Source organism: Trichoplusia ni, chromosome 3, assembly GCF_003590095.1.
Source record: "Trichoplusia ni isolate ovarian cell line Hi5 chromosome 3, tn1, whole genome shotgun sequence".
Taxonomy (NCBI): domain Eukaryota; kingdom Metazoa; phylum Arthropoda; class Insecta; order Lepidoptera; family Noctuidae; genus Trichoplusia; species Trichoplusia ni.
The window spans coordinates 20,079,199-20,096,237 of record NC_039480.1 but is presented as its reverse complement, the minus strand read 5'-3'; the positions used below and the strand labels follow the sequence as shown (position 1 = coordinate 20,096,237).

Below are 17,039 nucleotides of genomic sequence, written 5' to 3'. Positions count from 1 at the left end.
CCTTATAATATAGAAGTATTCATCTATTTTCAAAAAAGGTCATAATTCTACCGTACAATATAATGTCATATTTGTTTTAAACGATTCAATATTCTAATATTTCTCATATTATAAAAGATAATTTAAATTTAACAAGAATTATAACTATTATAAGCAATGGAAGTTAAGATTTCGATTGTCATTTTTTATATACCAATTAATTAATTTATAATTTAATTTAATAGTCATTGGCATAAGGTACCTGGAATGTCCATAAATACAATATTGGTATCAACTTTATGATACACTAAAACTATTAAACCTACGGAAGTTTAATCGAAATCGGTTTAGTTTTTTTTGAGATCATAGTAGGCATATTATGTCATGGTGGTTTAAAGGTTTAATGGAGGGATTTGTTTGCACAAGGAATGCAGGTTTGTATCCAGCCTGAGACATGGCCTATTGAAGATTATTTTGAAGTTCCTTTTTATTTTAACTGCTCAAGGAGAGAGCGAAAGAAAAAAATATAATAACAGCTTCTATAATTAAATCTGATATCGCTTGCAAGTTAACAAGAAACTTCCAAAGCAAAGCAATAAAAAGTGTCTGTAGTCCCAACATTGGATAAACCTTATGAGAAAACCCAGCAGTGGGTCCTCTTATCCTTTTGCCCAACAGCGGGATAAACCATCCTAATGAAGAAAAACCAGCAATGTGTACAATGATACTTTTGCCCAACGGTGGGCTAATTCCAGGTGAAGTTTGTAGTGTATCATATAGTGTATTAGTTAACATTTGACTTATACCGTATGTTATTTGGTCTCGCTCGCCGATTTCAGCTGGTCTTTTAGTCTTGAGATCTCAGCACCTAAAGTGTCCATGTTTTCCTGTAAGTAATTATATAAATTTAATAATTAAATTTGATTGAAATATTAGCGGTGGATCATATGATCCATGATCCATGAAAAAAATTGGATTTATTAAAAATTGTTTAATAATTGTTAGAGCTTGGAGTTCGTGCCTAAGCTACAACTGCACAAGTTGATCGATCGTGGGTTAAGCTTCACTTGCTACGGTCGGTCCGTGGATGTGTGACCATCTATGTCATAACTAGTTCTTTCGTGTTTCTGAAGGCATTAAATTGGGTCTCGGCGGTTATTGATACGTCTTTGACGTTACGGGTAGTTAGAAGTGAAAAAATCTGACAACTATTCTTACTAAGGGGTATCGTGTTGAAGAGGTCAGGTAGGCAGTCACTCTACGTAAAACACTGGTAATTGGCTACATCCAGGTAGACTGAAATTCAACCTCAAAACAGTTGGTAAATAGATATGATGATAAAAAAATATTATTTTTAAAATCTGTTGTTAAGGAAGAGAAAATATACGTCTGAATAGTATTGTAAGCATTTGAAACATAGCAATTCAATCTATAACTCAGACTTAAAACTACTAATGGGATCGGACGATCACAGTACTACCAATCAATAACAACCATAACCTCAAGCATCTACCTTAATTAAAAAACATCACCACAATCCTAACTTTACATTTCTACCATCCACCCATCCATTTCCAGTCGTCGCGTGGCGTCGCTTACCTTGAGCGTGATGTTCTTGAGCAGCGTGTCTTCTAGCACGGCCTGCAGTCGCCGCGTCATCTCTAACGCGAGGTCCGGCGGCAGTCCGGCCGGCTCGCCGCCCCACACTGCCGCCATCGCACCGCCACCGAGACGAGCTATTTCTTTCTGTAATATTTTATATTAAACGAGGATTTAAAATAGCCTATATAGAGTTCTGAGTTTAAGCCGTCGAAAGGCTAAATTTTATCGAGATTGGTTCAGCCGTTTAGGCGTGAAGAGGTAACAAGCATACACAGAGACAGAGCGGCCGCTGACGTCAGTTCGACTCGCGATCCCGCCGCGTCTGCTCATGATTAAGGACTCCGGTTGGGTCCGAAACTAGTCGGGCTACCCCGATAAATACGCGTGAGTAAACCGTTACATCATTTAATAATGAATCAGTCTCACGATAGTTATTATAAAAATACACAGAGACTATCGCAATGATGATTTGCGTGCAATCGAAAAGTGTAAATACGACACCAAGCAAAACAGACTTATTTCAAAAATGAAAACGCAACTCACAACTGTGAAATAACGATAAAGATTACCGAATCAAATATAATACGGAAATATAACAGTTCTTTAATTAATTTATGTGTGTTTGTATGAAAATACGCAATAAGACTGTAATTAGCAACACCCTTTTAACAAGTTCCAAAACTAATGAAGAGACAACTTATAAACATGCTTAAACACACATATAATATAGATAAATTACACCCAAACGGAGAACAAATGATCATGCTCATCACACAAACATTTCTCTTGGGTGGGAATCGAACCCACGACCTCCGGTATAGCAGTCAAGGTCGCTAACCACTGGACTAACAAACAATGCTGATAAAGCACTAATGGTACTTTCTAATGTCAAGTTAACACAATTTAATAAAATCTATAATTAAATTATATTGTACTAGCTATTGCCCGCGGGCCCGCCCGCTTCAAGCCAAAAATGGTCTCACGGGACCATAAAATCGAGACAAAACTATCCTATGTGTTAATCCTGGTTATAAGCTATCTGTCCACCAAGTTTCGTCTAAAACCGTACAGTGGTTTTTGGATGAAAGAGGATCAAACATTTGTATAATATTAATAGGATAATTAAAATACTAATTACAATTTACCTTGGTTAGCTTCTTTATGGCCTAGCAGCACAAACAAAGGGAAAAAGGGATTATAATACAATACAGAGACACAAGTTTTACAATAATAAACGATACCATTCTACCAGGTACATATATGATATATTCAACGAGAAAAAAGTTTTAAGCAGCCAATAGAAAAGCCTCATCAATATATGTAATGCTAAGTAAATTGAATGTTTAAATTGGTTTGTTCTTTTTATCTTGCTGATCCCAATAGTAAAACTTAACAATGGGAGCCTTAGCTCTCGGCTCCCGTATCGGCCACCCATCCATTTCCCGTCCTCACCTTGTTAGCGTCCCGCTGGCTGGAGCTGACGGCCCCGGCGGGCAGCTCGCACAGCAGATGCCGCAGCAGACGGGCCTTCGCCCTCAGCTCGGCGGTGAGCTGGCGCGAGTGCTCCTCCAGGAACTCGCAGCGCTCCGCCCTCCGCGCCGCCGCCCGCTGCAGGGACACGATGCGCTCTATGAGGGTCTGCCGGTCGGGCTCCCGGACCTACGACAGTCGAAACACGATGTAAACATACAAAAAGGCTGTATTATTGACAAAATGTCAAATACTTTATACCTTAAAGAAACTATCCCAACTACATATATAATGAAAGTAATGAAAAACTATACAGACCCCATACTAAACACATTAGTCCCATGAAAACCAACAGCCTCATACGGATATAGAGGTACAAATAATATATTTAAGATGATATGCGACCTTTATCTATAAAAATACTAGATGATACCCGCCATTTTGTCCGCGTAGTAACTACCCAGGTTGTAAGATTAATAATTATGCAAGAAATCAATATTGCGGCTATAAATTCTGAAGTAAGCTATCCTATCTTTTAAGTTGGTTCAATAGATTTGTTATATGATCATATAGATCGACAGACAACGGGATACGATATTAAAAAGAATCTAAACATTTTAATTTACAACAAGAAATGTTTCTATTAATCTATACTCTATACTAATATATAAAGCTGAAGAGTTTGTTTGTTTGTTTGTCAGAAACTACTGGACCAAAGTGAAAAATTCTTTTTGTGTTGAATAGACCATTCATCGAGGAAGGCTTTAGGCTATAAATCATCACGCTGCGACTAATAGGAACGAAGATACAATGGAAAATGTGAAAGAACAGGGCAGGTATAAATCATAACTTATATCTTCTACCCACGGGGACGAAGTCGCGGACAACAGCTAGTTACTGATAATTATATACTTAAAAATATGTCAAATCTGACCTTTGGGAATATTTTACCGAACAGACTTGAATATTTAATCTGTAACATTTTAAATAATATTACAATCTTACCGTTGTTTGTTCCTGTGTAAGCATGGAATATTAAAAGAAAATTATGTTTAAAATCAACTAATGTCTACAATATAAAAAAAGGTTTTTTATACAAAAAAGGGATAATCTGTGGAGAAAACTTCAATGAATTTATATTAATTTATGTATGTGCCAAAGATGACTGTTTTTCCATTAAAAACCATATTGAACCTCATTCAAGAGGCCTCGTTCAGAACTTTAATCTAAATGTGGTGTGTGTCTAACAGGGGCTCTCCACCCCGGCTCTATAAAAAAAACAAACATGGACGGCCCAAGGTCCTCCCATATTATTATTATAAACATTTGTCCTAGGTGGGAATTGAAACCCCGGCCTCCGGTATAGCAGTTCGGCGCGCGCGCTTGTTAAGGCAACATCGTATCGGTTCGCCTCCGTATTTATTTTCGATAAAACTTAGTTTAAAGCCCATAATTATACATCATACATATTGATCTGTGAAGTGTGTCAAGAACTGGAACTTTACGAAGTGTTTTGACGTTAATCTGTGCAGTGTAATTGAAGTTATAAACAAAACAATTTCGAAATCTTTTTATTAACGGCTAAACAACTGACGCCTACGCGAGCCGGCAACGTCGGCCACTATTGCTGTCTCTGCCGCACACATACTCGCTCGTTCTCGCATGCACTAGCGGCCGGCCACCGCTGCTATCTCTTTTGCACATATACTCGCTCGTTCTCGCATGCACTAGCGGACTGCACCTGCTGCTATCTCTGTTGCACACATACTCGCTCGTTCTCGCATGCACTAGTGGACTGCACCTGCTGCTATCTCTGTTGCACACATACTCGCTCGTTCTCGCATGCACCTATAGCGCCGCTACCAATTGCTATTGAATATCTATAAACGCTACAAAAACGCTTATTTTTCCGCTATAAAACTCGCTTTTGCTACAATGAGTTGCTCTGCTTGTCACAATAGCATTGATAATATCGAGAGAGGTCTTCGATGTACCCTTGATAGTTGTGGTAAACTATACCACCCCATATGCACCGGCAAGAAAAGCCTTTTAAACATGGACATCAACTCGTGGATGTGCCCTGAGTGTTGTTGTACTACTAAAAAAGGTGGAGACAACTCTCTCAACCCGGTTGGTCCAAAACAGGACCCAAACGCAACGATAAGGAATAAAGCTTCAACCTTAAGAACTAACCACTTGGTTGAGAGTGATGTAGAATTAGCTTCTGATATGCATGCTCTGCGCTCTGAAATGTCAGTTCTGAAAGAACTACTCACTAAGGCGTTATCATTGATAAGTAGTCACGAAGAGAAACTAGCAAGTTACGCTTCTCAAGTAGAACAGTTAAATAAAAGGCTTGAGAAATATGAACAAGATGGTTTGCAATTCAAAGATACATCCCGAATGCAAGATAACCCTGCATCACTATCCAACGTCATAGAGGCAACTGTTCAACAGCCAAGAAAAAAACAGCAACCGAAAAGGCAAGCTGAAAAGGTAGATAATGACTTGGAATTCCACCTTAGTCCCCAACTCGACATTTCTAGGGTCAAACATGTAGCGTTTGACAAACACACGTCAAACGAATCAGACATCATCGCTGTTAGCCAGGGACCATCATCTGGTGCAGAAAACGATAAAGGGGACGAAGAGTGGACTGTTGTGAAAAAACGCTACAACAGGCAGCGTCCATCACCGCTATGCGGTACTGCCGAACCAGGTATGATCAACTTAAAAGCTGTGGAAATTCGGAAATATTTCCATCTGTGGAACATGGCATCCTGCGTTGATGAAGTGCGGCAGTATATTACTCGCCTGTGTCCTGCAGCTAACATTTCAGTAGATGAACTTGCTACTCGTGGAGACTATAAGTCGTACAAAATTGGTATTACCGCTGCGTTCTATGGCATTCTTTATTCTGCTGACGTCTGGCCATTAAATGCAAAAATAAAACCATGGATTAACTACAAAAAACGTGTTTCTAATACTAAGACATACGATACAGTAAACTTGTCAGCAGGTCAACCACTGCCTTTTCGCCAATCTACAACCTCACAACAAATCTAAAAAAGTTCAAAATTATAGTATTTTCTACCAGAATGTCCGCGGCCTAAAAACAAAGCTTCCAACATGGCGCAACAACCTTGCATTATTTGAACACAACCTGGTTGCTGTTACTGAAACATTTCTTGATTCTTCGGTAGCGGACTCAGAACTGGAAATAGGCAATTGGAATGTCGTGCGTCGGGACAGAAATGCGCCTTGTGGTGGAGTTTTACTAGCAGCACGATCACCTCTTATGCTACGTAGAAGAATGGAGTACGAAACTGACTGTGGCGAGGATTTGTGGGCGTCCTTTACTTGGCATGGTCGTTCATATCTTGTGTGTATTGTGTACATTAAACCCAGCGCTTGTGACGCCGAATATATGCGTTGGTTTTGTAAAACTGAAAGTTTCCTGAACAATTTTAAAGGCTTCGTAATTATAATGGGTGATCTCAATCTAAAAAGTGCTTCAGTCAATGTCGCTAACTACTACTGCTACTTTTTGTCATTCTGTTCTCTGGTAGAGAAAAATGTTATTTTGAATCGACATGGTGGAATGTTGGATGTAGTACTAGTTCGGGAAGGCTCTCATGAGGTGCACGTTTCTGGTACAGATGGCATTGTTCAACCTGATGCATACCACCCTCCGCTGGAAATAGAGGTAAGAATAGAATCAGCTCATTCTTCAGATGTAATAGAACCAAGTAACATAAATCCCATGAGAGACTGGAATTTCAACAAATGTGACTACGAGCAACTTTATTTGTTACTATCCGACATTTCTTGGGCCCGTGTATTACAGGCTACTAATGTTTCTGATGCTGTAAATATCTTCTACAATATAATTTACGACATTTTTAATAGTTGTATGCCTAAAAAACGTCGTTCAAAGACCACCAGTAGACGGTACCCCGTGTGGTTCACACCTGATATAATTAATGATACGAAATATAAAATTACATTGCATACAATCTGGAAGCGTTCTAAACGTTATCATGACTATAAAACTTATTCAAATCTAAGAAATTCCTTAAAAAGTAGGGTCGCGGATGCTTATCGTTCATACATTAAACGTGTAGAAAATAATATTAAACTTAATCCACGTGAATTCTGGCGACATATCAGTAGCTTAAGGACTAAGGGTGGGTTCGCACCCCAGGTAAACTACTGTGGTGAAAGTTTCACAGGTGCAGCTGCAGCTGAGGCTTTTGCAAAGTTTTTCGCAAGTGTATTTTTATCAGAAGTACCTCAGTTAAATGCCGAAAATGCGAATAGTTTTGATATTAGTCACGACAGCAACTACGTCAATATTTTCCACATTACCTCTGAGGATGTTTTAAACGGAATAAATAAATTAAAGACAAGTAGTTCTATAGGCCCAGATTGTGTACCAGCCCAGCTTATCAAGTATTTAAAACACTCATTTGTTTCTCCTTTATGTCACATATTCAATTTATCTTTAAATAGCGGATTATATCCTCTGCAGTGGAAAGTCTCTCGTGTAACACCCATACCTAAAACGTCAAACAAACTCTCTATAGAAGAATATCGACCCATCGCTATATTATCTACACCAGCTAAAATATTTGAACATGTTCTTCATAATTTAATTTACTGTCAAGTAGAAAAATATCTCAACAATGCCCAGCATGGATTTAGACGCAAGAGATCCGTGGAGACAAACCTACTAACCTTAACTGAATTTATCTCTGTACAGTTAGACAAGAGAAAGCAGGTAGATGTATTGTACTTCGATTTTCAGAAAGCTTTCGACCGAGTGAATAATGATATCCTTCTTTTAAAACTTAGCACCATAGGCTTTTGCCCTAGCTTGCTTCGGTTACTGGCCGATTACCTCCGTGATCGCCAGCAATTTGTTCGGTTGGGGATTTATGATTCGTGTACCTATCATACTCGTTCTGGCGTAAGTCAGGGCTCAATTCTCGGACCGTTATTATTTCTCCTCATGATAAATGATCTACCTTCTGTTCTCAAACATACTAAATGTCTTCTATACGCAGATGACCTAAAACTATACGCTTGTGTCAATACTATATCCGATTGTAAAGCAATTCAGAAAGATATAGATGCTATATGTGAATGGGGAGTTACAAATAAGATGGCATTTAATCCCTCCAAATGCTATGTTATGACTTTCGGTCGCATGCGGACCCCAATAGACTTTGAATATCAAATAAATGGCACTGTTATGATAAGATCGACCACCGTTAAAGACTTGGGTGTCGTGTTTGACCGGAAGCTGACTTTCCATGACCACATTTCTACCGTTGCTAAAGACTCGTTCAGGCGACTAGGGTTTGTTCTAAGAAACGCACGAGATTTTCAAAACGCGCATGTACTACAGCTTTTATACAGCACGCTTGTCAGAAGCAAATTAGAGTCGAGCTCTTGTATTTGGAATCCGTATGAGGCCAAATATGTACTTTTGCTTGAGAAGGTCCAAAAGGCATTTTTGAGGTTCCTTTATAAATTCCGGTTTGGATATTATCCATATTTATATCCAACCAAATTTCTTGTTGGACACCTAGGATTTAATATGTTGCAAACTAGAAGAGCCTATGACCAGTTGAACATCATGCTCAAAATATCTAGAGGGATAACCGATGCCCCTGATCTGCACAATGAGCTGATTCGTCTTTACGTCCCTAACAACTATCTTCGAGGACGAAAACACCGACTACTAACCGCACCTACTAGTCGCACAGTGGCCCGGGCCTCATCCCCAGTTCCCCGTGTTCTAGCTATGCTCAATGACCTCATGGAAGCTGAACCGAACTGTGATCTATTTGTTGAAGATTTTAAAATAATAATGTGTTTGTGTCTCTGCCTGTGCGAACGCATAGTTTAATGTGTATCTTGTTATTGTTATAAATTTTATATTACGTTTGTTTTGTTTATTAATAGTTTATTCTTTGATGTAACTAAGTTTCTCATGTTTATAATTAAGCTGGACGGTTTTTCTAGTTTATATTATGTTTTTCTATTTTAAATTTCACGTCTATGTTAATGTAATTGGTGTCTCTATCGTTTTAACATAAATAAATAAATAAATAAATAAATAAATAAATAAGCTGTCAGGGTCACTAACCACGGGACCAACAGGCCAGTCTACTGCCTATATTTTTTTTAAACGCCTAATGCAGTAAGCCATTTAATCCTTGTGTCGCGGGGGGTTTACAAACATACAAGTCACATGCACAAAGACACCCAGACTCAGAACAAGCATTCGTGGATCACACAATGCTTGTCCTGCGCGGGGATCGAACTAACATGACGCGCTCAGTGGGTTTGGCGTGGTGACCTCAACCACTCGGCTATCCGTGTCTATTGTGTGAATCATACCTGGATATCTGGTAAAGCTTCACTATGTCCATTCTGAAGCCTCTCTTCTTGTGGAGCACTCTCCCCGCTACTCAACGATGATATGGATCCTGGGTACAAGGTAAATAATGTGAGGACAGATGGATATGAAGTATTGGAATCTGGAATCACCTACGCTTCAGTATTAGATGAGGTCGAATCGATAGCTCGTCGTCGCGTCAGCTCATGATTAAGGACTCCGGTTGGGCGCGTGAGTAAACTGTTGTATAGTTTAACAGTGTTGTTTGTTTTGATCAATTCTTTTCAATTTATATATGAGGCGACATTACTATGAAATACCATTCAGCTATCCGTGCAGTTATAAATATGTAATAGTACCCACCCGTCCTAGTAGATGGCGCCAGTTGCTGCGGCAGTTTCGCTTCCAACTGTTCACATCGCTTCATCGCGCGCTGTAGTTCGCGATTCAACTCCTGCGCCGGTCAAAATTATAAAAGATAAATTATTCGTGTTGTGTAATTTTCTTATTTATTTAACGGTTTTTCTCAATGGAAAAAGATCCGATCCTTTTTAAAGGCGGGGACACAGGTCTAACATACAGAGGCCTTGTAGAGAACTTTAATTTAAAATGTGATGGGGTATCTACAAGGCGCCAACTACTTTGCTCTATAGAAGGCAGCTAAAAAACTATAACAAATTGTGGAGAAAACTAACTAACCCTATTGCTGTAACTGTATTATATAAATTTAATTCGATCACAAACTATGGAAAACTATAGCACCTGACTTTAAACACAAAAAAATTAAGTTAAATTGGCCGAAGGTGACTGGCCGGGTCAAAATGGACCAGCAAATATTGTTTTGCAGTACAAAATTAGCTCTAAGTAATAAAAAAATAGATGCGATAGATGTTGTGCGATTCTCAGACCTACCTGCTCACAAAATTTTATAAGAACCGTTCGAGCCGTTTCGGAGGAGTTCAATTGTTTTAATTTTATATATGAGATTATTATACCTTTATGGCACTGGTGTGTTTCTTCTTAAGCACTCCGTTCTCTCCCTTCTCCCACTCTAGCTTCTTGTTCGCTTCTGCTACATCTTCTGTTAACTCTGCAACCTAGGTCAAAATTTGTTGGTCAAGGATTTTTCTCAATTCGTCGGTATTTTTTTTATATTTATTATTTCAGAACTTTAGACTGGATGGACTAATTTAGTTATTTTCATTTAAACTGAAAAGCTGTACTTTAAAATTTAGTTCTATAAAAATTTCATCAAGTTTGGCTCCGAATTGTTTTTATCTATTGCATTGTGATGCGTATGTAATTGTTAGACAGAAAGTTCTTAAAACAAGGTAAAATCAGCTATGACCGGCCAAAATATTATTTGAACACGTACTTTTTAAAATCATTATCAAATGATGCAACATTTTAGTATTTATCGGGGTTGCCCGACTAGTTTTAGACCCAACCCAGTGTCAGCTCATGATTAAGGACTCCGGTTGGGTCCGAAACTAGTCGGGCAATCTCCCGTAAGTTAACCGTTGGGTCTCGTTGGACGCAGGTGGCAATGAACCGGTCCGCGCTGGAGAACATATGGAGAGGCCTATGTCCGGCAGTGGGCAGCTATAGGCTGAGATGATGATGATGATGATGAAACCGTTGTATCTCTTAATAAAGAATCAGTCTCACGACAGTTACTATAAAGACTGAAAAATCATTGATATGTAATTCCTAAACATTTATTAACACCCTACCTTCCTGGCAAGCACCCGATTCTCCTTGTTCCGCCTCTCGGTCTCCTCTGCTAGTGAAGTTTGTAGCCGCGTACACTCGCCCTCAAGGGTCGCTATGCGCTCTCTCAGTGACTCGTTGTCGACGGCCAGCGCTCGCGCCTATAATATAAGCGAAGAGGTCTATGTTATCGGGGCTATAAAAGGGTGAAAAGATGATATTGATTGTGTACATGTTGTACGAGTAGACTTTCAAATTATTATTTTTTTGTGGCTCCTCTCTCGTGTGGCAGCTGGTACCGGTCATGTCCGTCACTACCTGTGCCTCCCGCCTGCTGGCGGCGGCGCTGTGTGCCACATGGCTGGCGGTGAGCTTGGCGGCGTGTTCGAGCGCGGCGGCCTCCCGCCTGCCGCAGGTCTCGGCGACTGCTCGCTCCACGCTCAGCGCTTCCTCCGCTTGGGTCGCTCGCTCCGTCTCTCTAAACAAGCGATAGATGGTATCGAAATGAAGCCGATACGATATAGTTTAAAGAGTACGAAATTAAGGCATAAATAACAAAGAAACTTAAGAAAAAGTAGCAAATTCTTAAAATTTTCGATTAAATGTTCAAAGTGAAGCGTTTGACACTGTAAAGCATGGCATAACATCAAAATAGGTAATAAAATAATATACCATCAGACATCAAATTGCTAAAATGAGACAATCTACACTAAACTGAAAAATAACATCAAAGTTCTGATTCTTTATCTCCAACACAGTAGATACAAATTATGTGGAGTTCTCCAAGGTGGTGTTTTAGGTCCGGTATTGGTTGTATAATCGAGGTACTTCACTTTCACCCACCCTTCATCGTTTCCTAAGTGTTTATATTGTGAGAGAAGAAAACCTTTGACCCTGACTAGGTCCTCACCTTTGCAGCTGCGCGCTGAGTGTATCAGCAAGGGCGGCTTTAGCTCGTAGGGCGGCTAGTTCCGCAGCCTCCTCTTCTAAACGAAGATTACTCTCCTTTAGCTGTTCGACCTAGGATCGAAAGTAACAAATCAAATATTTAATACATTAAGGACCTGTTTAATCAGCGCCATATAAGGTCCCATTAATTTAGTTGACAGATTTTTTTCATAAAAAGCATGTAAATTTTTTCAGATGCCAGATAGCGGCTGATCAGTGATTGTGAAACAGGCGCTAAAAATGTCTAAAAACCCACGTTTTTAAATGACGCTCCATTCAAATTTTATCAAAATCGGTATAGACACTTTTTATAATAGTTAATTGCATTGTCATCGGGTCTGAAGCTACACTGAAAATTTCAGCCTGCTAGCTTATCGGGAAGTGCCTCAAAATTGAGTTGCAAAAATCCAACCGGAACGACAAACAAACAAGCAAAGTGATTGTAGAAAAACGTGGAAAAAAAGTCAATGATGATTTTAGACTTTTTTTTTATTTATTTTTTCAAGCGACTCCCGCACTAAGGGATTTAATCCTTGTGTCTTCGGGTTTCACAAACACACAACTCACATGCACAAAGACACCCAGACTCAGGACAAGCATTCGTGGATCACACAAACGCTTGTCGAACTAACATGACACGCACTATGGGTTTGGCGTGGTGACCTCAACCACTCGGCTATCCGTGCAGTCTGTGATATAACCTCAGCCAACTCACCTCAGCAGTAGAGCGAGCGAGAGCGGCGTTAGCGATGTCTCTTTCCCTCGTACAGGTGTCCAGTTGTTGTGAGGTGGTTGTTAATTTTCTTTCTAATTCATCTCGTTCATGACGACATAGGATAAGGGCGGCACGACATTCTTTTAATTCCGATTCTGTTGACAAATGAAAATAAACTCTGATTCTTATAACTTAAGGTTTAGTTTAGGGATTACTAAGACTGTTTTGGTTTTATACAAAATTGTCGTTTTCTATGGATGTTAGCAGAATAAAAGTGTGGTCGCTGATAAACGCGACTTTATCTCAATTGAGTTACATGGCGTTATAAAGCGACAAAATTCAAGATAAAAATAAAAACTTAATTCATGTTTTTTTTTTTAATATTGGACAACATTCACACAACGCCATCTAGTCTCAAATTAAGCAGAGCTTGGGTTATGAGTACTAGACAACTGATAAACATACTTATATAGTTCTAAATACATACATTATATAGATAAATTACACCCAGACACAGAACAAATGACCGTGCTCATCGCACAAACATTAGTCCTGGGCGGGAATCGAACCCACGACCTCCGGTACAGCAGTCAGGGTCACTAACCACTAGACCAACAGGCCCGTGAAAGTCAAAGTATTTATTAAGTATAAACTCACCAAATTGCTTAGCTTTGACGCTGTCCGTAGCGTTGGCGGCCGCGACATCTTTAGCAGCTTCTAGTTCCGTGATCTGTTGTGTTAGCTTCTCAGCTCGTTCTGAAGTTTCCTGGAGGCCAATGAAAAAAAAATAACGATGACTGCGTATAAAAGTAAACAAAGGAGTTCCTAAAGAGATATTTTTTGCCTTTTAAGATAAACGACTCCCGCAGTAATTTAATCCTTGTGTCGCGGGGTGTTTCACAAACATACAAGTCACATGCACAAAGACACCCAGACTCACAATAAGCATTCGTGGATCACACAAATGCTTACTGCTTTACTAGCTTTTCGCCCGCGGCTTCGCCCGCGTCGTGGTCAGTTTTACAGCGTTTCCAAGAGAACTCTTCAAAAGTCCGGGATAAAAACTACCCTATGTTCTTTCTCAAGGTCAACTCTATCTCTGTACCAAATTTCATTAAAATCAGTTCAGTGGTTTAGACGTGAAAGCGTAACAGACAGACAGACAGACAGAGCTTCTTTCACATTTATAATATTATTAAGGATTTGAATACACACAGTTCCTTTGCCTGTGTCCCCTCACCTTATAAGCATCCATCTCGACCCTGAGCTTGCTCTGCGTCCACTTGAGCCGTCCGTCCAGCTCGCGGAGGTCTTCACGCAGCTTCGCCATCTCCCGCTCCGAAGACATCAGCTCATGGCACTATGGATAAAAGGAAAAGGATTTGAGAGCTTCCATGGAGGATTTGTCAGTACGTGGATGTGAAGACTTTTCAGTAATAGACTGGCCTGTTGGTGTAGTGGTTGGTGGCCCTGACTGCTATGCCTGAGGTCGTAGGTTCCATTCCCAATAAGGATAAATGGTTGTGTGATGAGTACGATCATTTGTTGTTGTCTGGGTGTAATTTATCTATATTATGTATTATATTACGTATGTATTTCGAAATATTTAAGTATATTTATCTGTTGTCTATACTAATAGATGGTGTTGTGAAAAAATAATGAAGACGATTTTATTATGCTTTCTCTGGGTGCAATCTAATATATAAAATTCTTCTGTCACAGTGTAGGTACGTAATCAAACTAATCCGAAAAGGCTCGACCGAGTCTTATAATTTTTTTTGTACATATTCGGTAGGTCTGAGAATCGGACAACATCTATTCTTCATAACCCCATTCTTTTTATTTCCTACAACTTATTCGTACGGCAAAAACAACGTTATCTGGGACAGACATGTTTATCAGTTGTCTAGTAGACCTCACAATTCAAGCTTCCTGTACTCTCAAACTAGATGGCGCTGCGTTACATTTATACAACACAGAACAAATCTTACTTTATCATCATACAGCTGGCAGATCCTCTGCTTCTCAGCGTGGGCGGACTTGAGCTTGCCGCCCAGCAGCTCGACCTCGGCCAGGGCGGCCTTCTCCGCCTTAGCCGCAGTGTCGGCCGCCCTCCGCGCTTCGATGGCAGCGCACTCGACGCTCGCGTAACGCATCACCGCAGCGTCCTTCTCGCGTTCGGCGTGCTCGACGCGTTTGCCCATCTTAAATTGAACATGTACATATAATTAATTTTATATGTCTAATATATCTTAATAAGGTAAATAATCATAATATTAAGAGGCAATTCCATTAACTAATGAAACATTTTATTTTGTAAATAGGGTGAACCAAATAATCTATTAGCTATAAAATATATTGGTAATTTGATACTATTTGAGGCTGAATTAATAATGCAGTTATATCACAATACTGGTAACCTAAATACTTGAACATGCAATGTTGCGATCATTAATAAGTATGCGTTGGGACTAGGTCAAAGTATATTCTTTGAGAAGTCATAAGATAGTAATTTATATTTAAGATATCTAACTACAAATAAATAAATAAATAAATGTAGACAATATCACATACATTGTTCTGAACCCAAAGTAAGTTGCTAAAGCACTTGCGTTATGGAATTCAGATACAACGAAGGTACCACAAACACCCAGACCCGAGACAATGTAGACACGTGAATTTTTACATTGACCCGACCGGGAATCGAACCCGGGACCTCGGAGCTAGCGACACCTATCTCGAACCTAACCCTAGTCTCGAACTATGGGTAATGCAAATCATTATTTATCTCAAATAAGAAGCAATAATAGTTACATGGTATAACTGAGTACACTATATCCCAATGCTGGGCAAAAATGACTAACAGTGGGATAAAAGATAAATAAATAACTTACCAAATCCAATTTGACCTCCAATTCTTTAAACGTAAGATCTTTCTGCTGTAACTCGTCGCATTGCTGTTTGACACGATCCCTTAAAGAACCGTTTTCCTTTCTCTGTTCTGCTAACAATCTTTCCAAAGACTCTATTTGTAACCGCAAGACATCCTTCTTTGTATCACCGGACTCCGAATCATCGGAGTCAAGTGATTTAATTGTTGGTATTTCTATAGTCATGGTGGGGTCTTCAACATTAGCCTTATCATTCTTTTCAGGAACTTCGGTACTCTCCGTGTTTTCATCTTCAAATATATCATTCATTACTTTACCGTTGGGTAAATTCTTAACATTCTTTACAGGTTTCTGAGCGTAGACCGTGCGGTGTGTGTATGCACTTTTTAAACTGCCACTAACGGATGAGAATATACCGTGAACGTTTTTGACGATACTGCCTATATCTTGTGATAGTAATTCCTTAGGTATTCTTGTGTATTTAGGATCTATATTCACTAGAGTTTCTGGAATTTTCTGGACAGCGCTGGCTTTAGCTTTTTGGTTTACAAATTCGGATAGAATTTTGTCCGCATTCAGTTCTTTCTCTGTACTAGTACTGATAGTGTCATTATATGATATGTTGGAGATATTCTCAGCGCTCTTACTGAATGGAGATTTACACATGACATTATTCTCTGACTTATGATCATTCAGACTTACTGTAGAGGTGGTGAGAGGTCTGTCATCAAACCCAGATTGCTTATAACTAGAACTATCGTTTTCTCCAGTATCACACACGTTTGTACCGCCATTTATAATCTCTTTGGTTATTTCGTTGTCTTTCTGATATTCGAAGCTCAAATTGTCGGGTAATTCGTCGGTACCAGGGCTTGATAGACTGCTATCGTTCGATAGACTGTCTGTTGAAGCCCCGTGCCCAAATTCATTATTTATAACGTCTTTTATCGGGGAAACATCAGAGTCAGACGCTGGGAAGGCAGCAGAACACGAGTCGAGTGTATCCAAACCAGAATCACAAATATTTTCAACCATTGATCCATTTTCTTTCACTTTTAAATTGACGTCGACAGACTCAATATGGACCCCGTTATCGTCTATTTCCGACGACATTTTTCTTTTAACACTTCTTATTTATAATCTAATATGTTTAATTTTACATTTGTAAACAAATAAGCCATGAAGAAACTAAATTATTGTTATTTTTTTTATAATATAAACATCAGCAGTGTTTGACGTTCCTTGTTGATTAGCCAGTTCTTTTTTCTAATAGTGTTGCATATTTAAAATTTTGGAGCTTCATAAAGATCTCACCTGA

General features: G+C 39.3%; 1 protein-coding gene across 1 annotated transcript; it reads right to left on the bottom strand.

Annotated features, from left to right (window-relative positions):
• Nucleotides 1-507: 507 nt before the first annotated feature.
• Nucleotides 508-17,024, bottom strand: LOC113492347 (coiled-coil domain-containing protein 186). The gene is made up of 14 exons (XM_026869812.1): nucleotides 15,725-17,024; nucleotides 14,822-15,034; nucleotides 14,071-14,190; nucleotides 13,488-13,596; nucleotides 12,831-12,985; nucleotides 12,078-12,187; nucleotides 11,486-11,645; nucleotides 11,191-11,328; nucleotides 10,453-10,554; nucleotides 9,821-9,911; nucleotides 9,460-9,548; nucleotides 3,034-3,240; nucleotides 1,579-1,725; nucleotides 508-866 (listed from the first exon to the last, which is right to left on the bottom strand). Exons 1-14 carry the CDS (start codon nucleotides 16,832-16,834, stop codon nucleotides 792-794), a joined length of 2,826 nt encoding a protein of 941 aa, XP_026725613.1. The 5' UTR covers nucleotides 16,835-17,024; the 3' UTR covers nucleotides 508-791.
• Between the last annotated feature and the right edge of the window lie 15 nt (nucleotides 17,025-17,039).

Excerpts from the sequence above, each read along its gene's own strand:
- LOC113492347 (XM_026869812.1), bottom strand. The coding sequence starts at position 16,834 with ATGTCGTCGGAAATAGACGATAACGGGGTCCATATTGAGTCTGTCGAC. Across the intron at positions 13,597-14,070 it reads TCGAGATGGATGCTTATAAG|GAAACTTCAGAACGAGCTGA; the intron begins GTGAGGGGACAC and ends ATTGGCCTCCAG. Across the intron at positions 11,329-11,485 it reads CCAGCAGGCGGGAGGCACAG|GCGCGAGCGCTGGCCGTCGA; the intron begins GTAGTGACGGAC and ends CTTATATTATAG.